A 14301-nucleotide genomic window follows, 5' to 3' on the forward strand; every position below is an offset into this window, starting at 1 on the left:
TGTGAATTTGCACTTTAGTTTGGGTATTGTTTCCACTCAGCTGACATTTGCTGCTACAGTCAAGCAACTGATACCGATCACAACAGCGCTTAGCGCGTACGTGGAAAGATTGAAAGGCAGGAATTTGGCCAAAAGTTGCTGCAAGTCTCTTATAATCGACCCATTGGTGTGCGAGAAGGCAGGACTTACATTGAGGGGTTAAAGCAATGCAAATATGCGCACACACACAATTAAGTATTAGATCAGATGCCCATCATAATTCAACTAAAGCTGAATCCCTCGCAAATTTAGAAATCCAGGACGGATGCTTTTTTAAGGTTCAAAAAAGAGGACATGTCCGGGAAAAAAGAGGACGTATGGTCACTCTACTCTTATGGGAGAAAGTCCATCTTTTGGTTTATCTCCATTTCTAACACTTGTTGCACCAAAACATGAACATGTGATTTTGGTTAACACTTATTCAAATGAGTCTGTAGACTACTTGATTGTTTGAAAGTTTCCCCACATGAAGTCTCTCCAGTATGAACTCGCTCGTGTGTTTTCAGGTTTCCTAAACGACTGAAGGTCTTTCCACAATGTGAGCACTTGTGAGGTTTCTCTTCTGCATGAGTTTTCATGTGTTTTCTTAGGTGTAATGCCAAGGCAAATGATTTATTGCACTGATCACAGTTAAATGACCGTTCTCCAGAATGGATGTGCAAATGACTATCGAGACTACTTTTGTATCTGAAGCTCTTTCCACACTGATGGCACGTGAAAGGCATCTCTCCAGTGTGGATTCTTATATGCTCTTGAAGATTTCCTTTATATATGAAGCTCTTTCCACACTGAGGACATGTAAAAGGCCTTTTCCCAGTATGAATTCTCATGTGGTTGTTAAGATTTGCTTTAAATGTGAAGCTCTTTCCACACTGAAGACATGTGAAAGGCTTTTCTCCAGTGTGGACTCTAATGTGTCTATTAAGATCTCCTTTTTGTTTGAAAATCTTTCGACACTGAGGGCAACTAAAAGATGTTTCTCCATTAGTGAAATGATGTGGTTTCTGATCCTGATGTTTTTGCTCCTCCACTTCATTTAGTTCCAACAGGCCTGCAAATAACATAAAAATATACTTAAACGTAATTAATATGCTATCAGATCTTTATGGCAAATTCCTTTAAATATCTCTACATTATGTTACTACGTTATTCCACAGCTCCTATATTAAATCAACAGACACAAACCTGTTTACATCACGTTTGTCAATCACATTAATGTTCTTCAGCAGTCATTAATGAAGAATTAAGAACAGACACAAACCTGTTTGTTCTTCAGTATCTTCTATTTTAATTCTGCAGTATTCTGGATCACTCATGTTCTCACTCTCCTCTTTAATAACCTCCATAATTACAGTATTATATCATGCAGACTTCAGATGTTAAACCTGGAATAATTCCTTCAAACACTTCTTCATCTGAAGATGGAAATATTCCCCAACATTTACAATAAACGATGTTATGCGTCTTCTTCTATTATTGTGTAGCTGTTCTCAGACTGTGTGTATGTCGCCCTCTAATGGACTGTTGTGGAATCAAGAGTTCTTTCATCCTTTATTGTATCTGGTTTGTTTTGCCCAGAACCCAAATACAAAATTTGGTGTTTACCTGTGTCCAAATTTCGTATCTTTTTATGACTAAAACAATTTGTACATTTTTAGGTTACAAACTGGTAATTACTAGGGTATTATGTTATAAGTGTGTGTAAAACAGTTAAAGGATGGGAAAGGAGGAGGCGAGAACCGGCTTGACGATATAAATCATAGTTTAATGGAAAACTTAAAAGACAACACAAACACACATGACGGACATGTCCGCTAACGATCTCTCTCTCCCGCACAGCCCTCTGCAGTCGACCTTTAAACCTCACGGAGGCATAATTAGCCTAATACGGGACCGGGTGTGTAGGATCACGACCCGGCCCCGCCCTCCGCCCTGCCACAGTGTGGTTTATGAGGACATTTCTTGTGTCCCCATAATTGAAATTGCTTAAAAAAACCATACTAAATTATGTTTTTTTTGAAAATGTAAATTTTTTTTTGTGAGGGTTAGGTTTAGTGGTAGGGTTAGGAGACAGAATCTTTAGTTTGGTATAAAAGTATAAAACAATAATTATGACTATGGAGAGTCCTCGTAATAATAGCTGCATCAATGTGTGTGTGTGTGTGTGTGTGTGTGTGTAAAAACATTATATATGCATTATATAAACAAACTGGAATTTAAAGTCCTTAAATTAATTGAAAATTAAGGAATATTTGGTGGTAATGATCTGGACTGATGTTGGTTAAAAAACGGATGTTGAAAGGATGTCCCGCCTTACAGGTAAAGATAAAACACCACCTGTCATTCAACTTTAGAACGCGCATGTGCATTAGCTATACAAGCCGGGGAAGTTTTTTATTTTAAGCGTATTCTGAGGTAAAGAAGCACCATTTATGATTACAGTATTGTCAGACTTTATTAATGATCTGAAATATGATCTTTGATCGTAATCTTGGCGTAATCTAATCGAGATTTCTGTATTTCTGTAATTCAAGTAGATATGAGCAGCACTGGCATGATTATAAACTTTATAAGTTATGAAAAATATATTTGTGGAGCTAAATGCAAACTAGGTTTAGGTCCTGAAAAACCTAAAATTGTGAATTTTGTAACATGATGTCATGACCAAAAAGTAGTATTGCTTTTAAAAAGTGTTTTTATGCTTTCTTTGTATGCTGTATTTGTTCCAATGTTGGCTTTGTGAAGAACAATATTACTGGCTTTTTTTTTTTTTTTACCAATTTGAGGGCATATATTACAAAAGAGACAGATGATAGTTGATCAGTAATTTCAATAACACAGAGAACACATGTATACATGTTAAAAAAAATGTTTTCATTTTGAAACGGAAATATTTGCGTAACAAATTGCTATTTTGGCATTTTTTTTTAAATCTTGTAACCAAGGTTAAAGCATGCAAGAAATAGATGACCAAACAAATGAACATTCAGTCATTTACTCACCCGTGTGTCATTTCAAACATCTATGATTTTCATTCTTACATGGAACACAAAAGAAAAAATATCTGAAGATATGCACACTGCTTTTTTTCATTCAATGAAAGTGGATGGTTCCCATGGCCGTAAAACTCTGCAAATAATTAAGGATAAACACCAATAACATAGTCCATACAACTCCTGCAATATATTCCAAGTCTTCTAAAGCATATGAAAGCATTGTGTGAGGAATACTGGAACAGAGCAATATTTATGTTGTTATTCACTGGAAATCTTGCCATTATATTATGGTCTGTTCCTCATATAAGGCAATCGTACTGCTTTAGATTCATTTTAACATCCAGAACACAACTTGTATGGACTAATTTTATGATATTTTTGGTGCTTTTTGGATCATGAAAAGTCTTCAGTTCCCATGGCCAAGGATGGAAATTCAATAGACTGCATTGGGGTTTTTTTCTCCCCAATTTGGAATACCCAATTCTCAATGCGATGCGCTGAACTATCCAGGCCACCCTGCTAGCCATTGTTTGACAAATGCTACTATTGCTACTAGTACTGAACAAACAACACAAAGTATTTAAAAAAGAATGGTAATTTCAAGGGATGTGCAAAACTACCAATTATCAATATTAACTAAAGTTAATAGGCTCCCATAACCCTGATCAGACGATTTCAGAGGGATATATGGATGCTAAGCACAACATTTCATCATGGTAACTAACAGTTATGCAACAAATAAATAGGCTAAATAACTATAACATCTTATTGCACAAAACTATCATAGAAAAGGTTGAAAAAAAATGAACAAGAATGGCTTCAATAAGGAGCGGCACAAAACGCATATGCGCATCCTGAATACAGAATGATAAGCTTTCATTTAAACAGAGCGCTTGGGATTCTCCATTGCTGTGCACTTAAAAGTGCAGAACTGCAAAATAACATGAGTACACATCTAGTTCATGACATCAAGCAGTTTCAGACAGAATCAGCAAAAGACTTTAATCTCTTCACAACACTTCACAAATACTCCTCACAGCAGAGGATTTAACATCTGACAGTGATCATCTTGTAATGTGTTGTAGATGCAGCGTTTACTTGCTATAACAGCAGCAATGCATAAATGGACTTAAAGCATTAAAGAGACAACACTTCTTGCAGAGGGTTTTACCGTGCTGACTATTAATCACTTTTAAGCATAGCAAGCTATAAACATGCAAAAACGCTCGCCAAGAAGTTGCATCTCCCATTAAAAGCACCAACACAAAAAATTTTAATTAGTTGAACGCACTAAACATCTATTCAGTTGTTGGACGACTAGTTGATTAGTTGACCACCCAGGCACATCCCTATATTTCACAACAAAACATTTTTATATGCAATTACACTACTGGTAATTTTAGCTCATTACTCTATTTGATTAAATAATTCTGTTTGGAGAACATCCATCTTTTGGTTTATCTGAATTTCTAATGAAGTACTTGGACCTGAAAATGAACTCTGCTCACTTTGTGACTTTGCGCAATGCTTTTTCAAATGAACCTTTAAACTACTTGATTTTTTGAAAGTTTTCCCACATGAAGTGCATTGATATGGTTTCTCTCCAGTATGCACTCGCTCGTGTGTTTTCAGGTTTCCTAATCGACTGAAGTTCTTTCCACAGTGTGAGCACTTGTGAGGTTTTTCTCCAGAATGAATTATTTGGTGCCTTTTCAAGCCTTCAGCTGTAGTGAAGGATTTCCCACACTCTGAACATACATGATCTCTCACACCTGTGTGTATTTTCTGGTGCAATTTTAAACTGTAATGATTTGTAAGACTTTTTCCACAGACAGAACACAAGTAAGGCTTCTCAACGGCATGCGTTTTCAGGTGTCTTTTTAAGTAAGATCCCAAAAGAAAAGTTTTATTGCACTGATCACAGTTAAATGACCGTTCTCCAGAATGGATGTGCAAATGACTATCGAGACTGCTTTTGTATCTGAAGCTCTTTCCACACTGATGGCATGTGAAAGGCATCTCTCCAGTGTGGATTCTTATGTGATCTTGAAGATTTGCTTTATATATGAAGCTCCTTCCACACTGAGGACATGTAAAAGGCTTCTTTCCTGTGTGAATCCTCATGTGTTTTTTAAGAACTGCTTTACATGAGAGGCTTTTTCCACACTGTGGGCATGTAAAAGGCTTCTCTCCAGCATGGAATCTAATGTGTTTATTAAGATATCCTTTATTTCTGAAACTTTTCCCACACTGAGGGCATGTAAAAGGCTTCTCTCCGGTGTGAAATCTTATGTGATTCTGAAGAAGTTCATTAAGGCGGAAACTCTTTCCACACTGAATGCATGAAAAAGGCTTCTCTCCGGTGTGGATTCTTATGTGCACCTTAAGGTTTGATTGAAATGTGAAGCTTTTTCCACAGTGAAGACATGTGAAAGGCTTTTCACCAGTATGGATCCTCATGTGTTTAGTAAGAACTTCAATTTGTTTGAAACTCTTTCCACACTGAATGCATGTAAAAGGCTTTTCTTCGGTGTGGATTCTTAAGTGAACCTTAAGGTTTGCTTTAAATGTGAAGCTTTTTCCACACTGAAGACATGTAAAAGTCTTCTCTGCATTGTGGATTTGAATATGTCTATTAAGAGCTCTTTTTTCTTTGAAACTTTTTCCACACTGAGTGCAGGTGAAAGAATTGTTGGCTTCTGTTTGAGCACTTTTTTGTTTGAAATTATTTTCAGTTTCTGAGCAACTAAAATATGTTTCTCCAATTGTCATTTGTTGTTGTTTCTGGTACTGATGGTTTTTCTCCTCCACTTCATTTAGTTCCAACAGGCCTGCAAATAAGATTAAAATGTCAAAATTTATTTCACAAAAAACAAATGTGAACCCAAAATTATACATGGTTTTTACACTACATTAGTTATTAGTTGTTTGTGAACGATTTGTTTATTTTGTCATGATGGTGTGATTTTCTCTCTGGACGAACACGACTCTAAATACTCCAAGAGAATATAATGACAATCACAGGACGAAGAGGCTGCAATACTCTACATATTCACTGATTGAACACACAGCGCAGCCATCAAATACTTTATAAACTCAATGCGCAGAGTCCAAGATAGCACACGTACATCTCCTTAAAAGAGTTGATATGGAAAGCATTGCATTCTATTTACCATCTGCTAAGCATCTTAAAAAGATCAGATTTACAAACATTCTAAATCTTAAACATCTCAAAGACATCTGCTGAAGGTCTTATTGACATCCGAGACATACTTATTGACATACATCTTATAGACCTATTGAAGATGTGCAAACAACGTTAAAAACATGTAATTTATGCCATGTCATTATGCCATTTTCAAATGTTTGTATATCTGATCTTTTTAAGATGTTTAGAAGATGTTAATAAGGGCCTGGGTATCTCAGTGAGTATTGACGATGACTACCGCCCCTGAAGTCATGAGTTCGAATCCAGGGCGTGCTGAGTGACTCCAGCCAGGTTTCCCAAGCAGCCAAATTGGCCCGGTTGCTAGGGAGGGTAGAATCACATGGGGTAACCTCCTCGTAGTCTCAATTAGTGGTTCTCGCTCTCAGTGGGGCGCGTGGTAAGTTGTGCGTGGATCGCGGAGAGTAGCACAAGTCTCCACATGCTGTGAGTCTCCACAGTGTCATGCACAATGAGTCACGTGATAATGATTTATGCCCGTAATGTCCTTGGTGTGAACTTGTAGACCCAAATCAATTACGCCTAACAGAATTTCCCTTTGAATTTACTCCTAGTCATCCAAGAACATTTCTTTGTATTTTATACTATCTTTTAAACACTTCCTGCATTAAATGCATGAAAATAATTCCTTGTGACAATTCTTAAGACCAGTAATTGAAACTTATGAAGGAGTCGTTTGTTTTCTGTGCTGATCCTAGTAGCAGCCACGTGACAAATAAGCTAAATTAGTTAAATAACAATTTGTTAATTTTAGATTCGAATATCCAAAGAGATTCAAATGTCAAAGTCAGTAAAATGCACCAATCACTACATTGTTAAAACGTATCCCACAGAACCAACAGCCACAAACTTGTTAAAGTGCCTTTAGTCTATTATGTAGAATTAATAACAGACACAAACCTGTTTGTTCTTCAGTATCTTCTATTTTAATTCTGCATTGTTCTGGATCACTCATGTTGTCACTCTCCTCTTTAATAACCTCCATAATTACAGTTTTATATCATGCAGACTTCAGATGTTAAACCTGGAATAACTCCTTCAAACACTTCTTCATCTGAAGATGGAAATATTCCCCAACATTTACAATAAACGATGTTATGCGTCTTCTTCTATTATTGTGTAGCGGTTCTCAGACTGTGTGTATGTCGCCCTCTAATGGACTGTTGTGGAATCGTCTTCTTCTTCTAAATTGTTTCTTTCTTCTGTATATTCTTTGCACTGTATTATTTATTACATGTTTTACTGCATTACTCTTTAACCCCACACCAGCTGCATAACCCTGTTGGATGTTTTCCTATTAAATGCATTGTTGCATTTAACCCTGTTTGCCCCAATCTGAGTCTTATATAATACATTCTTCTTCCTTCTTCCCCTTGATATCCTTCCTCTACTGACCAATGGTTGTACTGAATATAAATTTCTTTCCTTTTCCTCATTATCCCAATAGCATTGCCACTTTTGCATTATTTCCTTTTATTTATTGCTTTAATCTACTAAATTATATTTGCATGTCAATGTCTTCTTTCATCATTGATTTATTAATTTTTTTGGCAATTTGTCTTCTTCTTAATTTCCATTCACTCCTAAATGAGTAGGTACCCATACAAATTGTAAGTTCCTGTTTGATTGTTGCATATTATATAAAATGTGGAGAATCACCACTATGTTTTGCCTACTATCAAAATATTGAGTGTCCAAACTTAATAATGCAGAACTAGATTCTGAATTAATGAGAGTATTAGTTGATCCTATGTCATTTGTCTTTTGTATTGCAATCATAATTGCTAGTAATTCTCCTGTAAATACTGAAACATGATCTGATATCCTTTCTCCTTCTGCTATCTTCAACTTTGAGATGGTATAAGCAATTCCTACCTGTCCTTTTCCTGGATCTTTAGATGCATCTGTATAAATTTGAGTAAGAAAATCATATTTTTCCAAATATAGTCCTTTGTTTTTTCTGCCTCTATTGCTGTCTGGTCATTTCCTTGCCTTGTCTAATAGGAATAAATCTACTTTAGGTTTTGGCATAATCCATAATGTAGTTGGAGGTAAGGTTACTATTGATGCAACTTTATACTCCTTTAATTACTTGTACTAAATCTTCAATAATCCAACTAAAGCTAGTTTCCTTTTCTTTTCCATGTTCCCAACATGCTTCTAACACCTTTTTGTTTGCTTTTTTATTGAATTTTTCTCCCCTTTTCTCCCAATTTGGTATATCCAATTCAAACTACTTAGTAGGTCCTCGTGGTGGCGCGGTTACTCGCCTCAATCCGGGTGGTGGAGGACAAGTCTCAGTTGCCTCCGCTTCTGAGACCTTCAATCCGTGCATTTTATCCTTTCGCTCGTTGTGCATGACACCGCGGAGACTCCCAGCATGTGGAGCTCATACTACCCTCTGCGATCCATGTACGAATCACCACATGCCCCACTGAGAGCGAGAACCAATAATCACCACCATGAGGAGGTTACCCCATGTGACTCTACCCTCCCTAGCAACCGGGCCAATTTGGATGCTTAGGAGACCTGACTGGAGTCACTCAGCATGCCTTGGGTTAGAACTTGTGACTCCAGGGGTGGTAGTCAGTGTCAATACTACGGAGTGGTGGTGGCGTAGTGGCTAAAGCACAGGGCTGTTAATCAGAAGGTTGTTGGTTCGAACCCTACGGCCGCCACCATTGTGTCCTTGAGCAAGGCACTTTACTCCAGGTTGTTCCGGGGGGATTGTCTCTGTAATAATTGCACTGTAAGTCGCTTTGGGTAAAAGTGTCTGCCAAATGCATAAATGTAAATGTACTCGCTGAGCTTACCAGCCCCCCCACACTCAATATCTTACATTTTTCCCAATTCTCATACTTCCATTTTCCTGCATTTCCTTGTTTTCCCTTCCTTTCCCTTCTCATTAGTATTCATGATTGTACCTATTATTGGGTAATGATCCCTTCCAATTTCATTAAAACTTCCCAGTTCAGTATTCCTCCTAATGTACTTGATTCAAGTGTGGGCTGTTCAATTAATTACTTCTGCAACAAAGAGCACAACATTTTTCTTGCTTACTATCATTGTATCTTCAGTTATCCTGATACCACCATTTAATCTCCTTGTCTCTTCATTCCCTTTATCATTTCCCATTCTTTTCCTGACCACACATCCTTCATATGCCATGCTGTGATTTCTTCCACAATTACAGCATTTCATTTCTGTTCCTACTTCACACTTACCATACTCATGTTCTCTTCCAGAGCGTGCACACCACTGAAAGTGGCAGTTACTGATCCAACTGTCATCTGATGGGCTGTAAACACTCGCCCAGGTGTAAATGGATTTTCAGGTAAGTAAATGTATTTTAGTTATTTTTGAGACTTACAGTAGTACAGAAGTGTTTTAAAGTGCATTTGGCCCAATTAAATACAGTACAATACATTGTACAATTAATAACAATACAACCCTAATTCCGAAATGTTTGGGAAAGAATGGAAAATGCTAATAAAAACAAAAGGAGTTATTTGTAAACTATTTCACACTCTGCTATATTGAAAGTGCAACAACACATTATTTGTTTTACCGTGTGAATCCAATTTTATTTCTTTCTTTTTAATTACACACACATCACTTTTGTTTTTATTAGTATTTTCAAGAATGTCACAACTTTTTTTGGAATTGGGGTTGTAAATGAATGATAAATAATAGATATTAAACATGAATACGAGAAATGCATTTTATCTGAGAGTGAATTTTTCTATGCTATTATCCAGAGATAATGTGTTACTACATGATGCATTTTAATTCAAACTATTCTTACACCCCACTGTTTGAAGTATGCTGGTTATGACTTTAAATAACTTAATAGTAATTTAGTAATTAAAAACACATCTATAATATTCCTAAGAACCATCAGTACGACCACCCTTGGAATCTTCTAAATGATCTACAAAGCATCACCCCGAAAATTCTGTCATTTCACCGCAAGAAATGTTCAAATGTAATTAACACTACAGTGTTAGAGTGCAAGGTAATGCAGTTGTACAATTAGAGAGACCAGTATGAACAATGAAGGCCAGGAATCAAAGTTTTCAATCAGTTAAGAGTGTTTACTGAAGAAAAAGTTATCCACATTTCCAATGGAAGAAGACAGAAACACAAATTGAGATGAGGATTTAACCTCAAACTAACTCAGATCACCAAAACAACAGTAATTACAGACATATGCAAATAAATAAACAGTTAATCTCTTACAAGTACAGAGTTCTGAAAGGTGACCAGAACAGATATTTTCAAGAAACATCCAAGCATGGTTTTGTATTCTTCTACGTGAATGCAATCATTCAAAGATTATATTTTTAAAACACTAAGTCAAGTTGGTCAGCAGAAACGGGTCAGAGGTAAGTCTTCTTTTAGACACACTGGTGTCAAGTCTCTCTGATTTAGTCATATGACTCTCAGATATTCCAAACAATCACTACAATGACATCATTAGACAGAACAAAACATAGCTATCGTTCCCTCAAGGTTCAGTCAGGCCTCACTGGAACACAGGCCTTATCTAGTTGGAACAAATATGATGAGAGAAGCATATGTCCAAACGAAGGGTCAAAGTAAGGCAGAAATATACACAGATGAGCCAAAACACTGACCACTCACAGGTGAAGTGAAAAACATTGATCGTCTCCTAACAAAGCCACATGTCAGGGTCTGGTTAGATGGTAAGCGAACAATCAGTTCTTGTTGTCAACGTGTTGAATGCAGATGAAATGGGCAGGAGTAAAGACCTGAGCGACTTTGAAAAGGAACAAATTGTTATGGCCAGATGACTGGGTCAGAGCATCTCTGAAACGGCTTATGGGGTGCTCCCGGTCATCAGTGGTGAGTACCTACCAACATTGATCCGAGGATGGACAAACCACAAACTGGCGACAGGGTGTTAGGCGCTCAAGCCTCATCGATGCGTGAGGGTAACGAAGGCTATTCTGTCTTGTCCGAACTGACAGAAGATCTACTGTGTCACAAGTCACAGAAATTTTAATGATGGTTAAGGGAGGAATGTGTCACAATAAAGTGCATCACACCCTGCTGTGCATGGGGCTACGTAGCCACAGACCGGTCAGAGTGCCCATGATGACCCCTGTTCACCGTTGAAAGTACCTACAATGGGCAAGTGAGTGTCAGAACTGGATCTTGGAGCAGTGGAAGAAGGTTGCCTGGTCTGACGAGTTCTCTTTTCTGTACATTTGCACCATTTACCTGGGGAAATGATGGCACCAGGATGCACTGTGGGAAGACGACAGGCTGGTGGAGGGAGTGTGATGCTCTGGGCAATGTTCTGCTGGGAAACCCTGGGTCCAGCTATTCATGCAGACGTCAATTTGACACATACCACCTACCTACACATGGTTGCAGACCAGGAACCCCCTTCATGGCAATGTTATTCCCTGATGGCAGTGACCTCTTTCAGCAGGTTAATGCACCCTGCCACACTGCACACATTGTTTGGGATTGGTTTTAGGAACGGTTTTAGGAACATGATGAAGTGTCAAGGTGTTGCACTGGTCTCCAAATTCCCCAGGTCTCAATCCGATTGCGCATCTGTGGGATTAGCTGGACCAACAAGTCCGATCCACCTCGCATGAGTTAGACCCTCAGTCACCCCTCAGAGATCAAATATACAAATGAACTGTAACATTAATAATTATAACATACCCTGGATAAATGCACAACATTAAAAACACTTTGATTACATTTTGATTATAACAATTGTTAATGAATGTATTCAACTCAACAATAGGCCGAAGAGACAGGGGCTTTTGGTTTATCTGCATTTCTAACACTTCGAAACATGAACTTGTGATATTGAGCAATGCTTTTTCAAATGAACCTGTAGATTACTTGATTGGATGAAAGATTTTCCACATGAAGTGCAGTGATTTGGCTTCTCTACAGTATGAACTCGCTTGCGTGTTTTCAGGGTCCTGATCAATTGAAGTTCTTTCCACAATGGAAGCACTTGTAGGGTTTTCTCCAGTAGGAATTATTTGGTGCTTTTTCCAAGTTGTCTGTTCTCATGAAGGATTTCCAACACACAAAGAATACATGAGCTCTCACATTGATATGTATTTTCTGGTGCTCTTTTAAATGGTACAGACTTGAAAGCCTTTTTCCACAAGTGCTGTAGAAAACAAGTGAGGCTTCTCATTTGTGTGAGTTTTCAGGTGTCTTCTAACTATACCAAAATAAATGTTTTACTGCACTGATCACAGTTAAATTACTTTTCTCCAGAATGGAGGCGCTGATGGTCATTGAGACTTCTTTTGTATCTGAAGCTCTTTCCACACTGATGGCACGTGAAAGGCATCTCTCCGGTGTGGATTCTTATGTGATCTTGAAGATTTGCTTTATAGTTGAAGCTCTTTCCACACTGAAGACAAGTAAAAGGCTTTTTTCCTGTATGAATTCTCATGTGGTTTTTAAGGATTGCATTACAATTAAAGCTCTTTCCACACTGAGTGCATTTGAAAGGCTTTTCTCCGGTGTGTAATCTTATGTGAATCTGAAGAGGTTCATTACGGGGGAAACTCTTTCCACACTGAGGACATGTAAAAGGCTTTTCTCCAGTGTGAATTCTTATGTGATCCTTAAGGTTTGATTGATACCTGAAGCTCTTTCCACACTCATTGCATGTGTAAGGCTTCTCTCCAGTGTGAATTCTAATGTGTATAGTAAGAGCTCCTTTTTGTTTGAAACTTTTTCCACACTGAGAGCAGGTGAAAGGCTTTTCTCCAGTGTGGAATCTTATGTGAATCTGAAGTTGTTCTTTACGGGTGAAACTGTTTCCACACTGAGGGCATGAAAAAGGCTTTTCTCCAGTGTGAATTTGTATGTGTTTCATAAGAATTTCTTTTTGTTTGAAACATTTGCCACACTCAGTGCATGTAAACGGCTTCTCTTCAGTGTGAATTCTAAGGTGTTTATTTAGAGCTCCTTTTTCTTTGAAACTTTTCCCACACTGAGAGCAGGTGAAAGGCTTTTCTCCAGTGTGGAATCTTATGTGAATCTGAAGTTGTTCTTTACGGGCGAAACTTTTTCCACACTGAGGACATGTGAAAGGCTTTTCTCCAGTGTGAATTCTCATGTGTTTAGTAAGAATTCCTTTATTTTTGAAACTCTTTCCACACTGAGGACATGTAAAAGGCTTTTCTCCAGTGTGATTTCTTATGTGATCCTTAAGGTTTTTCTGATATCTGAAGCTCTTTCCGCACTCAGTGCATGAGTGAATATTCTTTCCTGTGTGGACTCTTTGGTGTTTTTTAAGATCTACATTTTGTTTGAAAGCATCTCCATACTGGGGGCATGTGACAAATTGTTTTTCAGTCTGTAAGCAACTAAAGGATTTTTCTCCAGTTGGGAAATTATTTGGTTTCTGATACTGATGTTTTTTCTCCTCCATTTCATTTAGTTCCAACAGTCCTGCAAATAACATTAAAATGTCAAAATGTAACTCAGTAAAAAACAAATGTGAAAAGAAACATATGTGAACCACAACCTTTTACATTTTATTTGTTATACTTGATGTATAGAGCAGTCACAATCGATTATTTTTGTAATAAAGTAATCTAATTCTGACGATTAATCGAATAATCAAAAAATTATTTTATTAATTCAGATTGCATAAAGTTGTCAAGCTGAAGTCAGGTTTGGCTAGAATGTGTTCATTAGCCTACATTTTTTATGTACTCTACGATTGAATAACAGCTACAAAACGGTTGTGCAAACTGAAGCCAACAGACATGCAAAGCAGATATATAATATAAAAAATGACCAACATTGACTACTCCAGGTGCACCCAACTTTATTTTAATGTGAGAACTAACTTTTCTTTAACTAGTTCAATGCGGCCTACGCATTTCAGTTTAGAACTCAAATATAGGGAAAAAATTGTTTCTTTTCAGAAACAATGTCTGCCCACCAGTCTAGTTTATTGAGGATAAGTTATATTGATGGTTAAACTACAGTAGCAAGAAAAAGTATGTGAACTCTTTGGAA

The 14301-nt window shown here is 37.4% G+C and overlaps 2 protein-coding genes across 7 annotated transcripts in view; both read right to left on the minus strand.

The window, feature by feature from the left end:
* LOC127627844 (gastrula zinc finger protein XlCGF8.2DB-like) overlaps positions 1–14301 on the minus strand; it is a 56823-nt gene that overhangs the window by 16527 nt on the left and 25995 nt on the right. The window contains exon 1 of one of the 2 annotated variants that reach the window (XM_052104444.1): positions 1425–1499. The exons of the other annotated variant lie outside the window; for it this stretch is intronic. The gene's annotated coding sequence lies outside the window, so the exon portion shown is untranslated. Of the gene's footprint in view, positions 1–1424; positions 1500–14301 lie in introns of those variants that run through there. 2 annotated transcript variants of the gene reach the window in all.
* Positions 1–14301, minus strand: part of LOC127627833 (gastrula zinc finger protein XlCGF57.1-like) — a 29563-nt gene that overhangs the window by 8754 nt on the left and 6508 nt on the right. Inside the window, exons 2-3 of one of the 5 annotated variants that reach the window (XR_007968573.1) lie at positions 12148–13725; positions 10379–11910 (exon numbers count right to left, since the gene is read on the minus strand). The exons of 1 other annotated variant lie outside the window; for it this stretch is intronic. Coding sequence is in view for 3 of the 4 variants with exons in the window: in XM_052104420.1 (XP_051960380.1) it covers positions 12524–13725 (1202 nt within the window). In the remaining variant the exon portion in view is untranslated. Of the gene's footprint in view, positions 1–1300; positions 1380–7161; positions 7357–10378; positions 13726–14301 lie in introns of those variants that run through there. 3 more of the 5 variants (XM_052104423.1, XM_052104424.1, XM_052104420.1) reach the window with 3 other exon arrangements.

Source organism: Xyrauchen texanus, chromosome 34 (assembly GCF_025860055.1).
Source record: "Xyrauchen texanus isolate HMW12.3.18 chromosome 34, RBS_HiC_50CHRs, whole genome shotgun sequence".
In the NCBI taxonomy this organism is placed as follows: domain Eukaryota; kingdom Metazoa; phylum Chordata; class Actinopteri; order Cypriniformes; family Catostomidae; genus Xyrauchen; species Xyrauchen texanus.